We start from the raw sequence: 15,510 nt of genomic DNA on the forward strand, positions 1-15,510 counted from the left end.
CACACAGACCGTGGCGTCCATTGGGGTTCCAGGCAGCAGGTGGTAAGTGACCCTGACAAGAAGATAGCTGCCTGTGGCTGAGGCCAGAATGGAGCCAGGCCAGGGAAACTGGGACGACAAGGGGGAAGAGGGGGCTGAGTTGTGGAATGCACTCCTCAGGCTGTGTGGATGCAGTCCTAAAGAGGGCCTCTGTCCATCGGTCAGTGGCTCTGCACTCCTTCTTTTATGTCCTGTATAGCTGTAGAAAGGATTAGGCAGCCTGTAGGGGAGGCTCTGAGAGGCCACTCCACATGTCTGACTGGGGTATACATGCATAGACACACGCACACACACACACACACACGGGGGTCTGGGTTCGAGAGTGGCTCTGCTCTGTGGGTTGAACTTGACTTTTTGCCCCCCCACCAGCACCAACACCCCCACCTGGTTCTGGCTCTTACTGCCTGCTGAAGGGAGGGACTGACCGGGGGCAAACTGCTGGGAAAACAATGAGGAGAGAGAGAGAGTTCACCCCAGTTCATTCAGCCAGTGAGAAAGTTGAATGGCTGACTTTAGATTCCCGCTGTGTGTTTTGATTAAAGCGTGTCACCTTACCAGCAGGGCCTTATTTCAGCGACGAATATAGTGTATTCCTTATGACAATGATAGGCAGTTTAGTATTACCCCCACTGACTTGCCCAGAATGGGATGGTTACTTTCACCCTTATGGGGGAGATTATGGGAAACTCCACTCCACTTGGCTCTATGGGAACCCAACCCCTACTGCTAAACTAGGCCTGGAAATACATGTCACAGATTAGCATTCCAATCAGCATTCACCTTCAGCATGTTATTGAAGAGGGTAATTACTGTGGAACAGGATCTGAGGGAATAGGAACACCGTAAATCAAATTAATGACCGGTTACATTTCGTAACCGTCGACCATCCTATGTTATAACATGTTAACTTCACCAGTTATTATTCAATGAGGACAATAAACATTTACAGGCGCACCCATTTGCAGAGGTGAATTTTAGGAATTTGCCTGTTGTATCTGTGTCTGGTTTCAAGGGAAACTGAAGAACATTCCCACATTCCCATGTCCTCTTCATAAGTGCCTTCTGAATGTCATGTTCTGTCTGGGGCCTGGCTGTCCTCAACATATAAATGAACACTCCCTCCACTTGTCAGGTCATTAATCTCCTCCGCCCTATCCCTCATTTTCTCTCCATCTTGTATTCTCTCAGCATGGGCCCTTGGTGTTGGCTTTTGTCAGCCATTCAGGGGACAGTCTGACACGACACACACAGATGCACACAAACCTCTCCTCTCTACTAGGCGACTCTCCCCAAGTAAAGATCAATGAGGAGATAGATGTATTATTCAGCACGTTCATTTAGGGGTCTAGCGGCATTTGTGTGACCATTTTGGCAGGGTTATAAGGATTGTCCGGAAAATGATGAAGTTACAAGACAAGTACAGAGTATCAGGGAGGAGGAAAAACTGATTAAAAGAGAGAAAAAGAGAGAGAGAAAGTGTGGTAGAGGGAGATGAGGGAGTAGGGGCCCGTCCCAGCTGTGTGTGTACGCGTCAGCTACAGAGCCATAAACAAGCCTCACTCAGCCTCTCTGAGGGTAAAGTGATCTTTGTGTAAGCGTGTGTGGGTTAGTAGGTGTGTGTGTGTGATGTGACAGTGTAAAGTTGTGTTTTTGGAGGTGTGTGATGTGACAGTGTAAAGTTGTGTTTTTGGAGGTGTGTGATATCACAGTGTAAAGTTGTGTTTTTGGAGGTGTGTGATGTCACAGTGTAAAGTTGTGTTTTTGGAGGTGTGTGTGTGTGATGTTACAGTGTAAAGTTGTGTTTTTGGAGGTGTGTGTGTGTGATGTTACAGTGTAAAGTTGTGTTTTTGGAGGTGTGTGTGTGTGATGTTACAGTGTAAAGTTGTGTTTTTGGAGGTGTGTGTGTGTGATGTTACAGTGTACAGTTGTGTTTTTGGAGGTGTGTGTGTGTGTGATGTTACAGTGTAAAGTTCTGTTTTTGGAGGTGTGTGTGTGTGATGTTACAGTGTAAAGTTCTGTTTTTGGAGGTGTGTGTGTGTGATGTTACAGTGTAAAGTTGTGTTTTTGGAGGTGTGTGTGTGTGATGTTACAGTGTAAAGTTCTGTTTTTGGAGGTGTGTGTGTGTGATGTTACAGTGTAAAGTTCTGTTTTTGGAGGTGTGTGTGTGTGATGTTACAGTGTAAAGTTCTGTTTTTGGAGGTGTGACAGAGCGAATGGGCAACAGAACATTATAGCACCGCCGAGGCTCGGCAGACACCGCTGAGGCTCGGCAGACACCGTCGAGGCTCGGCAGACACCGCTGAGGCTCGGCAGACACCGTCGAGGCTCGGCAGACACCGCCGAGGCTCGGCAGACACCGCTGAGGCTCGGCAGACACCGTCGAGGCTCGGCAGACACCGCCGAGGCTCGGCAGACACAGAGAGATGTCAAGGCTGACACTTACTGTGGTCGCCAGCTACGCTGTTTCTTCACCGAATGCTGATGTGCCCCGGGTCGAGCTAGCCAAGTGGAAGGACGGAACTAAAAGGAAGGTGTGGAGAGAGAGACGACAGAGAGAGAGAGAATATCGCCCAGCATAGCTGCTGTGCTTTGGGTCTGTGTCATCCCTTACAGTATGCAAAACAATAACAGTTTACATACAACAGCACCCACACGTCAGTTGAGTACCATAACAAATACGTCTTCATGATTATCAGTTAGGCTGCAGCGGGTATGAACTCACTTTACCCAGAGTCCTTTATACAGGTGATGCTTTAGAATGTCAAGAGGCTGGGTTGTTTATGTCAAGGGTATGTATGTACAGTGCCTTGCGAAAGTATTCGGCCCCCTTGAACTTTGCGACCTTTTGCCACATTTCAGGCTTCAAACATAAAGATATAAAACTGTATTTTTTTGTGAAGAATCAAAAACAAGTGGGACACAATCATGAAGTGGAACGACATTTATTGGATATTTCAAACTTTTTTAACAAATCAAAAACTGAAAAATTGGGCGTGCAAAATTATTCAGCCCCCTTTAGTTAATACTTTGTAGCGCCACCTTTTGCTGCGATTATAGCTGTAAGTCGCTTGGGGTATGTCTCTATCAGTTTTGCACATCGAGAGACTGACATTTTTTCCCATTCCTCCTTGCAAAACAGCTCGAGCTCAGTGAGGTTGGATGGAGAGCATTTGTGAACAGCAGTTTTCAGTTCTTTCCACAGATTCTCGATTGGATTCAGGTCTGGACTTTGACTTGGCCATTCTAACACCTGGATATGTTTATTTTGGAACCATTTCATTGTAGATTTTGCTTTATGTTTTGGATCATTGTCTTGTTGGAAGACAAATCTCCGTCCCAGTCTTCCAGAATGGTCCTGTATTTGGCTCCATCCATCTTCCCATCAATTTGAACCATCTTCCCTGTCCCTGCTGAAGAAAAGCAGGCCCAAACCATGATGCTGCCACCACCATGTTTGACAGTGGGGATGGTGTGTTCAGGGTGATGCGCTGTGTTGCTTTTACGCCAAACATAACGTTTTGCATTGTTGCCAAAAAGTTCAATTTTGGTTTCATCTGACCAGAGCACCTTCTTCCACATGTTTGGTGTGTCTCCCAGGTGGCTTGTGGCAAACTTTAAACAACACTTTTTATGGATATCTTTAAGAAATGGCTTTCTTCTTGCCACTCTTCCATAAAGGCCAGATTTGTGCAATATACGACTGATTGTTGTCCTATGGACAGAGTCTCCCACCTCAGCTGTAGATCTCTGCAGTTCATCCAGAGTGATCATGGGCCTCACAACAGTATCTCGGACCTGCCTGGTGTGTTCCTTGTTCTTCATGACGCTCTCTGCGCTTTTAACGGACCTCTGAGACTATCACAGTGCAGGTGCATTTATACGGAGACTTGATTACACACAGGTGGATTACATTTATCATCATTAGTCATTTAGGTCAACATTGGATCATTCAGAGATCCTCACTGAACTTCTGGAGAGAGTTTGCTGCACTGAAAGTAAAGGGGCTGAATAATTTTGCATGCCCAATATTTAAGTTTTTGATTTGTTAAAAAAGTTTGAAATATCCAATAAATGTTGTTCCACTTCATGATTGTGTCCCACTTGTTGTTGATTCTTCACAAAAAATACAGTTTTATATCTTTATGTTTGAAGCCTGAAATGTGGCAAAAGGTCGCAAAGTTCAAGGGGGTCGAATACTTTCGCAAGGCACTGTATATATGTATGTATGTGTGTGTGTGTGTGTGTGTGTGTGTGTGTGTGTGTGTGTGTGTGTGTCTGTGTATGTATGTATGTATGTATGCATGCATGCATGCAGAGAGCACGAATGGATTGGTCTTTATGCTGCTGTTATAACAGCAATAAGAGGTTAGGATGTGCACTTTCACAAGCTCCATGGAAATACTATTGTGATTCTTTCTTTGGAGAGAGGACAGGTTGTTTTATGGCTGCAACAGCACTTATGCTCAGCTCCTTCCAAACCACCAATTGTATAACTCCCAATTATACAATGAAATGTTATTAGCCTTTAGTGTGTAATCCTTGGCTTCCTTGACTTCATTTGAAAAGGTTACCCATGGAGCCTCCACCTGAATGATACCTTATTACTCAAGTCCCTTGGTTTATTTAGGTCTGCAGCAGTTCTGTAACTAGTATTACTCTCCAGTACAGGCCTTGGATGTGATATTGGATTTGTTAGGAGTAGGAAACCAATAAAACAGTCTTTATGACTGAGCCCCAGCCCTGACCATCGGGATGTGTGGGGCCGTGTGCTTTTGTGTTAGTGTTTTAGGATGTGTGTGAGTGACTGTGTGTGGTTTAACATTTCTGTAGTCTTATGCCACAGGGCTGACCACCCTGGGTCAGTGTTTCCTATATATCTACTTTAGATGCGGAACAGCCACAGTGATAATAATGTCCTCATATAACAGGATAGGGCTGTTCTCCACTGTCTATTCATTTTCCTCATGTTCTCCACTGTCTATTCATTCTCCTCATGTTCTCCACTGTCTATTCATTCTCCTCATGTTCTCCACTGTCTATTCATTCTCCTCATGTTCTCCACTGTCTATTCATTCTCCTCATGTTCTCCACTGTCTATTCATTCTCCTCATGTTCTCCACTGTCTATTCATTCTCCTCATGTTCTCCACTGTCTATTCATTCTCCTCATGTTCTCCACTGTCTATTCTTTCTCCTCATGTTCTCCACTGTCTATTCATTCTCCTCATGTTCTCCACTGTCTATTCATTCTCCTCATGTTCTCCACTGTCTATTCATTCTCCTCATGTTCTCCACCAAAATCAGAATGGGCATTTTTGTTTTTACAATTTCCCTCTTCAGTGTGACTTCAAATTGACTTTCTCCATCTCCATCTTGTTGTGCTGTTTCAGTGCTCTGCGTAGTTATTCACATATAATTACAATCTATTTAGAAAGCATCACTGAAAATGTCAGCGCTATTAGAACCCAATTTTCTACTAAGTAACTGTGCTCTAAGCAGTGTGTAGCATGCCACAATGCAGCAGTGGAAAAGGGCCTCTCATGTCTTTCTGTCTTGTCTGTAAGTAAACGATGCGATGATAATGAGGTCATTATAACGTGTTTGTATCATCAACAGCTGAACACTTCCGACACATGCTCGCAGAGAAACACACATGTGAAGACTTGATTGATGTTGGCCGCGTAGATTGAAATTTAGGTTTTGTTTTATAGACGCCAACGGGGCAGCAACTGTGATAGGCTTTATTAGTCTCGGGAGTTCCTTTACATGGCAAGTGTAAAATGCCATGTGAATAAATCTATTACTGCTTCCCAGTTAATTTGCTGAATGAAACAAGATAGCCACAGAAACACACCAACAACTCTTCTGGTAGTGGAGAAATATGCTGTAACCTGTAGCTCCATACAGTAAATGACTGCTTCTGCTAAGTGGGTATGTATTTTGGGGACTATAATACTGTGGTGAATAGATGGCCTTCCCCACTCCAGCCTTGCCCCCCCCCTCCCTCCCCTCTCCTCTGCTCTATGAGGCCCAGCATATTTTTTTATGTGTCACTATGAATGTAAAAGAGCCCGGCAGGGAGGCAACTAGGCTCTACACTAGGAGGCTGTGAGCCAAGCAGGATCCAGCAACGGGGGAAAGAACTAGACATTCCCATGCATACATAAATATCATTTTAGTGAGAGAGGAAAAGAGAATAAAGAACATAATATTGAATGGCTTTTCTATATCCGTTAGCCTAGTCTGCATATCTTCCTCTCACCTCTCATAATATCAGCAATGCAGCACCAGCACCTTTGTCATTACCATCATCGTCATCATCACCATCATCGTAAATCAATATTGTTCACTGTTGATTATTGCTTGGATTATGATCCATTAATAAACGTTGATTTAACCCAGTGTAACAGCACATATCTCCTCCCTCCTCACTCCTTCGTAATGATGGAGCTATTCAGCTGCACAATTCTTTTTCTTGGAAGATAATGACACAATTCTAAAAAGGTTGCATTCTGAATTTCTTTCCACAATCACCAGGCACACTTGTAAAGGACACTCACTATTGTGACTGTGAGTGCTTTGAGTGCAATGTAAGAGCTTTATAAATTACAGTGTTTGAGAGGGAAGGCATTGACTGATACTCTATGTATGATAGATAAAGATAACTCATTTAATCTTAACCAAGTTATTCTGTTGTAGTTATTGCATCTCTGCTCTAAATAGAGTATAGAGTAACTTATCTCAGAACAGCAGGGGTTGCTGCTTTTTCATATCTCTCCTTTTTTTTCTTACCTTCATCAAAAAATGAAGGCAACCGTCCCCATTTTCTCCGGGGGTAGGAATAGATGTATGAAGGAGGACGTGCAGCAGCTTTATCAAAGCCAGAGACAGTCAGTGTGAGACAGAGTTAAGGCCTAATGAATGAAGAGACTCCTTGCTCACACACACTTTTTCAGTTCTGCCCACACATTTTCTATGTGATTGAGGTCAGGGCTTTGTGATGGCCATTCCAATACCTTGACATTATTGTCCTTAAGCCATTTTGCCACAATTTTGGAAGCATGCTTGGGGTCATTGTCCATTTGGAAGAACCATTTGCGACCAAGCTTGAACTTCCTGAATGATGTCTTGAGATGTTGCTTCAATATATCCACATAATTTTCCTGCGTCATGATGCCATCTATTTTGTGAAGTGCGCCAGTCCCTCCTGCAGCAAAGCACCCCCACAACATGATGCTGCCACCCCCATGCTTCACGGTTGGGATGGTGTTCTTCGGCTTGCAAGCCTCCCCCTTTTTCCTCGAAACATAACGATGGTCATTATGGCCAAACAGTTCTATTTTTGTTTCATCAGACCAGAGGACATTTCTCCAAAAAGTACAATCTTTGTCCCCATGTGCAGTTGCAAACTGTAGTCCGGCTTTATGGCGGTTTTGGAGCAGTGGCTTCTTCCTTGCTGAGTGGCCTTTCAGGTTATGTCGATATAGGACTCGTTTTACTGTGGATATAGATACTTTTGTACCTGTTTCCTCCAGCATCTTCACAAGGTCCTTTGCTGTTGTTCTGGGATTGATTTGCACTTTTCGCATCAAAGTACGTTAATCTCTAGAAGACAGAACGCGTCTCCTTCCTGATCGGTATGACGGCTGCGTGGTCCCATGGTGTTTATACTTGCGTACTATTGTTTGTACAGATGAACGTGGTACCTTCAGGTGTTTAGAAATTGCTCCCAAGGATGAACCAAGCTTGTGGAGGTCTACAATTCTTTTGGCGGATTTCTTTAGATTTTCCCATGATGTCAAGCAAGGAGGCACTGAGTTTGAAATAGGCCTTGAAATACATCCACAGGTACACCTCCAATTGACTGAAATTATGTAATTTAACCTATCAGCTTTTAAAGCCATGACATAATTTTCTGGAATTTTCCAAGCTGTTTGAAGGTACAGTCAACTTAGTGTATGCAAACCTCTGACCCACTGGAATTGTGATACAGTGAATTATAAGTGAAATAATCTGTCTGTAAACAATTGTTGTAAAAATTACTTGTGTCATGCACAAAGTAGATCTCCTAACCGATTTGCCAAAACTATAGTTTGTTATCAAGAAATTTGTGGAGTGGTTGAAAAACGAGTTTTAATGACTCCAACCTAAGTGTATGTAAACTTCCCGACTTCAACTGTATACCTACTACACGTATATGTGTCACAGTCACTATTGACAATGTCTTTGGATAAAAGCATCTGATTAAATGTTCTGTGTGTTTCAGACGAGTGTAGTGCTCTGTTCTGGAGGATGTGCCGTACTGGCAGTCAGCTCCCTGTTGGCCATCATCACCATCTTCTTGCCCAGCGGAGGCTGTGAGAGGAGGATTTGTACACTGGCTGGATACATGCAGATGACTGCGGGTGAGTACAGATCAAACGCTTCACAAACAACACACACACTTTCTATTACCTAGACGATAGATTGATTTGTTTAATCAACGACTGACATACAAGTTCAAGGTGAATCATAAGAAGGCATTAGTTATGAATGAAGTCCCTTGATCACATTTCTCTGCTTGGACCTTCTTTAGTGATCTAGATAGGCTACATGTTCATCCTCAGTGTTCTCTATAGGTAAGAGACAGCTCAGTGTACAGATACTTACGAGCGACACACAGATAAAGCTGCCTATCATCTGAAGTGAAGAGGAGCTCACTTTATTGCCAAGGCACATCACTCACACCAAACCAAACGGAAGCTGCTGCTCTTCAGGCCTCCAGCGGGCCGTTGCTAGGTTACGGGCTGCGGTGCGGTGGTGGAGTGAAGTGTTATGCTGGCGTAGAGCGATATGAGGAGGGCACTGGGGAGATTTAGAGGAGGCAGGAAAAAGACAATTACAGACCCTTAACACGGGTCATTGGTTCAGGAGGACGTGTGTCTTATCAAGGCCCTGCTTTCATTCAAACAGAGAAGTAGCCCCATCAACTAAGCATGGTTACTGGTGATGAGATGTTCAGGGTTTAATGTGATGTACACATGACACCAGCCAAGTAAACTAAGCATGGTTACTGGTGATGAGATGTTCAGGGTTTAATGTGATGTACACACGACACCAGCCAAGTAAACTAAGCATGGTTACTGGTGATGAGATGTTCAGGGTTTAATGTGATGTACACACGACACCAGCCAAGTAAACTAAGTATGGTTACTGGTGATGAGAGGGTCAGGGTTTAATGTGATGTACACACGACACCAGCCAAGTAAACTAAGCAGCCCTAGCCGCTGCCCACCACCCTGGTGCATAGGCCTTCCACTCACTGTATAGAGTGTGTGTGCACGTTTGTCCGTTCATGTGTGTTTGTCTGTAGTTACGTGTTTATCACATTGTGTGAGGTTAGGATATCTGAAGGACACACATTACTGTCGTGTCTTTGGCTATGCCGGATTAAGTGATATGACATGCTATTCTATAAAATCTTTTCTCTGTAATTAATATTACCTGATTGAGCTAATCATGTAAATGTAATTAACTAGAAAGTCGGGCACCACGAAATAATATTTATAGAGCTGTTATCTTCCGAATAAACTCTTAAAGACCTAGTAATATTTTACATCAATGGCAGTCAATATCAATCGTCACCTTATTTCAGTCTCATCTGAAAGTTGTAAATTCTTGGTTATCTTCACGAACCCCGACTAACAAGTTGAATCAGCAATACAAAATTGGGTTGAATTATTTATTTACTAAATACCTAACTAATCACACAGAATTACATATACACAGAATGAACCATACATTGATTACAAATTATGTCATAAAGGAAAACGTCCCTAGAGTACGGAGCAGATATGACAGCTGGTTACCCAAAGAAAAGGGGGATGGGTTTGAGTGAAAGAGCGGGAAGACTGAAGAACAAAGGGAGAAGCGATGTCTCTATCGGGCCGTAGGCAGCTACTCCATTGTAAATACAGAATCTTGTGCATTCTAAATTACCGCCCATTTGGAAAAGGAAAATGCAATAAATATTTACTCTGAGCTGCACTTCGGTAGGTTGGTCGTAGATGCTGGTCGTGTTGGCCAACAGAGATCTTCCTGTCCTCGGAAGAATGTCTCTGGTGGTAAATTGGATACGTTATAGTAATGTCGTTGTGTGGTAGATGGGATATTCTGTCTGTTCTTTCCGAGCCCACGTTTGCAGCTGCTGTTGCTAACTGAACGGCTAGGAGGTATCACCTCTGTAGTGAATAAGAGTTCAAAATTCATACCATTCGCAACCGAAGCTCACACTGAGGTTGGCTTCGTTCTGTAGTTATTATCTGAACCCTTCTGACATCGGATCGTCATCTTAATGTACCCGGAACAGCAAGTTATATTGTCGTCAAGGCTTTATATAGGAAGGGAGAGGAGGGCGTGTTTCATAGTTTAACCAATGTCTCTTCACATGGGCGGGACACTGAGTCGGGCCTAATTCACTCATGAAATTCCAATTCTTACATTTTAGAAGCTAAAATCACATTTCATCCCCTCCCAAATAATTTCATATTCAAACATTTAAATTGCACAACAATTCCATGTGAATCTGATAACTATAATGTGTAGACTTTCCACTGTACAGTTTATGTCATCCTATCATTGATGAGAATGTCTCAGATGACAACCGAACTGACATCATATTCATTAAGTACCAACGCATATGTTCAACTGGTTGGATTACCAAAATATGGTTTATTTCCCCCCACCTTCTGATGTTCCCAGTATCATACAGTAAACTATAACAGAGAGGAGGAGAGTGGAGAAAGGACTGGCTAATAAAGTACTGCTTTATTTCCTAGATTGAAAACTGTACTATCCTGAAATATGTCCAGTCTGAGAAAAAAATCCCCTCGAACACTTTTGCAGACTTGGCTTTTCAGACACTTTCTTTGGAAACATTCCTGGATTTCCTGTCGACAGCCCTTTTGAAAACCTTTGGTATTTTTTGCCGCACCTTGTAGTTTAGAAATTAACAAGTCTCACAACTCTCACAGTTTTAGCACTCAGTCAGTTCCCCCCTGATTCTCTCACTACACAGCAAAATCTTCAGTGTTCATATCCTGGTGTAAGCAGTTTTGGTGTTGATGTGGTATTACTTTGTCATACTTTGAACTGACTGAATGCCAGTTGGTGTTGTTTCTATATTGTGGAGCTCTGCCCCATAGGATAGCTCTGCTCCCAGTGGTTTACCCTGCTGCCTAGGCAGCGAACAGCCTGAGAGAAAATTATGCACACACCTGCAGCCAATAGGAGTACAGGTGTACTTATATAAGGGGATGCTTCCCCACAATCAGCCTCCCATTATCTTCAGTGACAGGACTGGACTGAAGAATCCTAGAAGAGAAGAGAGAAGACTCAGGATGAACACGCTGTCGATATCATGGTCTCGACGTCATCCTTCATGAGCACGCCTTTTCTACCCCCAAAATATATTTTAATTAAGAGCACAGTGTCGCTGCTCCACTATGGCGTCTATGGACCCACACAACTTATGTTTCGTGTGTTTGGATTCGCAGCACGCTAGGGGCGACCTCACAGATCCCCCGGAATGCCCAAGCTGCACCCTCCTTTCTTTAAAGGAGAGGAAACAGCTGTGGGGTTTTTGCAGGGTAGATCTCCCTCTGGAAGACGCCATGTCTGTGCTAGCCTCAGGTTCTGAGGTGTCATATGACGACGGCGCCTCCGGAGATGGCGAAGATGTTGGGAAGTGTCTGGGTTTTTCTCTGGGAAAAATCCAGTCTACCGACCGAGGCTGACATGGCCCCCTCCCTAGGGAGAGTGAGGGGAATTTCACATCCTTGGGTGAGGAAGAGAGCCCCCTCCTACGCAATGGCCTCTTTGCGCTCTGACTTTACAGGGCTCAATGAGCGGGCCGCGAGCCGTCTAAATACACTGCCCCCCATTCCCCCCAACCCAGAGGTGGATATGATACTCTACACTGAAACGGTCGGCACGCTTTGGGTAGCTAGAGGAGGAGAAGATGCAGCTCGCTAGACACCTGCCATTGACAGGAGGGTCTAGAGCAGGTTCAAAAGAGTCTCCTCACTCCACCTTCTCTAGTAGACCTGGGTCTACAGCCAGACGGAGAGCCCATCGAGCAGCAGCACCCGGTGCACCAGGAGAGGGCTGCGCCCCTCCGGCAGCATCAGAGATGGCAGAGGCTCCACTGGTGAGAGAGATTTTCATTTCCTCGCCCTGATGGCCTAGGTGCAGCCAGAAGAGACGACGGCCATGACGGGACGAGGGGGAGAGGACGGGAGAGAGCGCAGCACTTCGTGTGACAGCGCCCACTGCTCTTCCCCCACCCCTGCAAAGGGCCAGTGTCAGTTGTTAATAAAGAATGTATTCCATCTACCTTTGTCACAAGAGAACCTCTTTTCCATAACAAACTTCAGGTTCAGACCATTCAGGTTCCTTCTCTCTCTATCTCTCTCTCTCTTCCTCTCACCACTCTGTGTGTAGCACAGCCCATCATGAGTGCATAGCTGAGCACACACGAGGATGTTGTGGAAATGACATGAGGGCAGCAAAGCGGACACTCTTGATGAGCCGCTATGCTATACCTCATAAAAACCCTGTACCCCCAGGAGTAATGTGGTTAAGGTCTTAAAGAGCAGCTTGCGTACACAGCCCCATGTTGGGCCGATGACGCAATCGCTGTTGGGGGACGGCACACTAACTCAGGCAGGCGTCTCAGTTAGTGCAGCTCAGACCCGTGCTGCGTTCACGGAGGGCTGGAACCACAAGGTTACGCATATAACCAAAGTGTCGGCACTCCCGGTTCTCACAGAAAGCGCCACAATTTCCTCCCCCTTTCGAGGGGGCCCACCCTGGGCTGTCCCACCACATCAGTGTCGAGGGACAGCGGCGACTTGGGCCGTAGAGGAATACAGGTCCTTTCTATTGTCTGTACCACAGCTTTGGGCTCTCCCGCTCTCAGAGCATTACTCAGTGTGGCAGCGAAGCTGCACCCTTTCCCCCTGGCTAAGCCGGAAGCTGGAGAAGGGTTATGCCATCCAATTCCACCGAACTCCTCCCGTTTTTCAGGCGTGGTGGAGACTGTGATGAAAACGCCAGAGAAAGTAGCCGCTCTTGTGAAAAAGATTACGAAACTTTTGGTGAAGGAAGCAGTCACAGTTGTTCCCCAAGAGCAAAGGAACAGCAGGCTATATTCGCCCTACTTCCTAGTGCCAAAAAAGCAGGGGGAATGAGGCCAATATTGGATTTACGCACTCTCAATGAGAGCGTAGCCAAACTGCCCTTTCGAATGCTTATGCTTAAACGTCTTCTGGAATGTATCCACAACAAAGACTTGGCACCTCGCACCTTTTCCAAATGCGTGGAGGCGGCATTGGAACTTTTGCGTTGTCAAGGGATAAGGCTACTAACCTACCTAGATAACCTACTGGTTCTCGCCCTGTCAGCAGAGCTGGCGATCGCACACACAACACAGACAGTGATTCATCTCACACGTCTGAGGTTCGCTGTGAATTGGGAAAAGATTGCGCCCTGGCAAAGTCATTGGATTGTCTACCTGGTATTATAGCTAGACACTGTGACTATGAAGGCTCGAATTTCAGATCCTCAACTGGCTGCCTTGTTGCTAGCCCTACGAAGGTTTTATCCGAATCACACGGTGACGGCGCATTCCATCATAACACTCTTGGGTCTGCCCACTCCATGGTTCTGCTGGGACTTCTACACATGCACAGAACACAGCGATGGTTTGCCCAACTATGACTGGACCCAGTGAGGAACCGTCGTCGGTTGTTGGTAGTTCCCCTCTCACTCAGAGCGGACCTGAACTATTGGAGAGACTTGTGTAGTGTCCTCCAACATTCTGGTGCTTACAGACGCTTTTCTGACATGTCAGGCTCGGGCGGTTGGAGGTGTGTGGCCTCCCATGGGACGCCACATGGTTGGAAAACCGAACCACAGTAGCCTACATAAATTGCCAAGGATGAGTCAGGTCTCCTGCACTCCACCGGGTGGTGGAGGAATTGTGGCTGTGGGCTCATGAGCACCTTCGTTCATTGACAGCAGCACACATTCCAGGCTATCAGAACATTGGAGTATACCTCATGTCTCGAGGGGGTCCCCGAGACGATGAGTGGCAGCTGCACCCCGACATTGTTCTCCAAATATGGGAACGGTTCGGGAGAGGCGAGGTGGACCTATTCGCGTCATGTGTGAATGCGCAGTGTCCCCTATGGTTCTCGCTACGAGGTCAGGACGACGCTTCTGCGCACCAACCGTGGCCAGATGTTTTCCTGTACGCATTTCCACCGCTGTACTGCATTCTCCCACTGCTAGCCTGCGTGAGAACAGGAGGACTGTCAATCATATTGATAGCCCCCGATCACCCACTAGGAGCAGAGCTCCCCTATGGGGCGGAGCTCCACGATATAGAACGATTACCGGAGTTGTAACTCCAGTTCTATGAGTGGAGCAGAGCCCCATTAGGACTTAAGGACCTGCCGGAAGGATTAGGGATATCGTTTCTGTAACTATTAGACAAATCTTTAATACTGACGGAGTTTGAGTTCATATATCTGCTTGTACAGATTAGTATGGCTCATATTCTGTTTTATCTGCCCACTAGTCATTGCCTATGCCTCTAGACTGAGTAGGGCGGATTAGACTGAGGACGCAGTACATTGTGACACGGTCTGTTTTCATAGTGTGTTACAGTACTGCGGGATTTGGCTGCAGCCATTGCTGTGCCCGACTTTTTCATTAAGTGGGAAGTGTTAGGCTCGGCATGGTGTACATTTTGGAGCATTGCGCTCCGCCTTAAACCACTAGGAGCAGAGCTCCCCTATGGGGCGGAGCTCCACGATATAGAACAATAGTTACCGGAGTTGTAACTCCAGTTCTATGCGTGGAGCGGAGCCCCATAAAGACTTAAGGCCCTGCCAGTCTCGCTGAAGATAATTTTTCGGGAGGCTGATTGTGGGGAAGCATCCCCTTATATAGGGAGACCTGTACTCCTATTGGCTGCAGGTGTGTGCATAATTTTCTCTCTGGCTGTTCACTGCCTAGGCAGTGAGGTAACTATAGTTACCGCTCCACTCATAGAACTGGAGCTACAACTCCGGTAACTATAGTTTTTTAAGCTGTCGTTAAAAAATACTGTTGTTCAATCAGGGTGTCAAATTGGCCAGTGTTACCTGGTGTTGATTTTTCAGTTTAACTTTCTTGAGTTGATTCAAGTGTTAAATCAACACTCATTGGTGTAAAAGAACCCCAGTGTTTGTGTTAACCTCTCTGGGATATGTGGTACGCTAGCGTCCCACCTGGCCAAAAGCCAGAGAAAATGCATAGCGCCAAATTCAAATAAATTACTATAAAAATCAAACTTTCATGAAATCACACATGCAAGACAGCAAATTAAAGCTACACTTGTTGTGAATCCAGCCAACATGTCAGATTTCAAAAAGCAAACTATGCTATT

At 45.3% G+C, this 15,510-nt stretch overlaps 1 protein-coding gene across 1 annotated transcript in view; it reads left to right on the forward strand.

The window, feature by feature from the left end:
• The window catches only part of LOC110533641 (transmembrane protein 211-like), a 179,306-nt gene that overhangs the window by 27,978 nt on the left and 135,818 nt on the right, over nucleotides 1-15,510 (forward strand). The window contains exon 2 of the mRNA XM_021618051.2: nucleotides 8,305-8,443. Coding sequence (XP_021473726.1) covers nucleotides 8,305-8,443 — 139 coding nt within the window. The remainder of the gene's footprint in view (nucleotides 1-8,304; nucleotides 8,444-15,510) is intronic.

Source organism: Oncorhynchus mykiss, chromosome 10 (genome assembly GCF_013265735.2).
Source record: "Oncorhynchus mykiss isolate Arlee chromosome 10, USDA_OmykA_1.1, whole genome shotgun sequence".
Taxonomy (NCBI): Eukaryota; Metazoa; Chordata; class Actinopteri; order Salmoniformes; family Salmonidae; genus Oncorhynchus; species Oncorhynchus mykiss.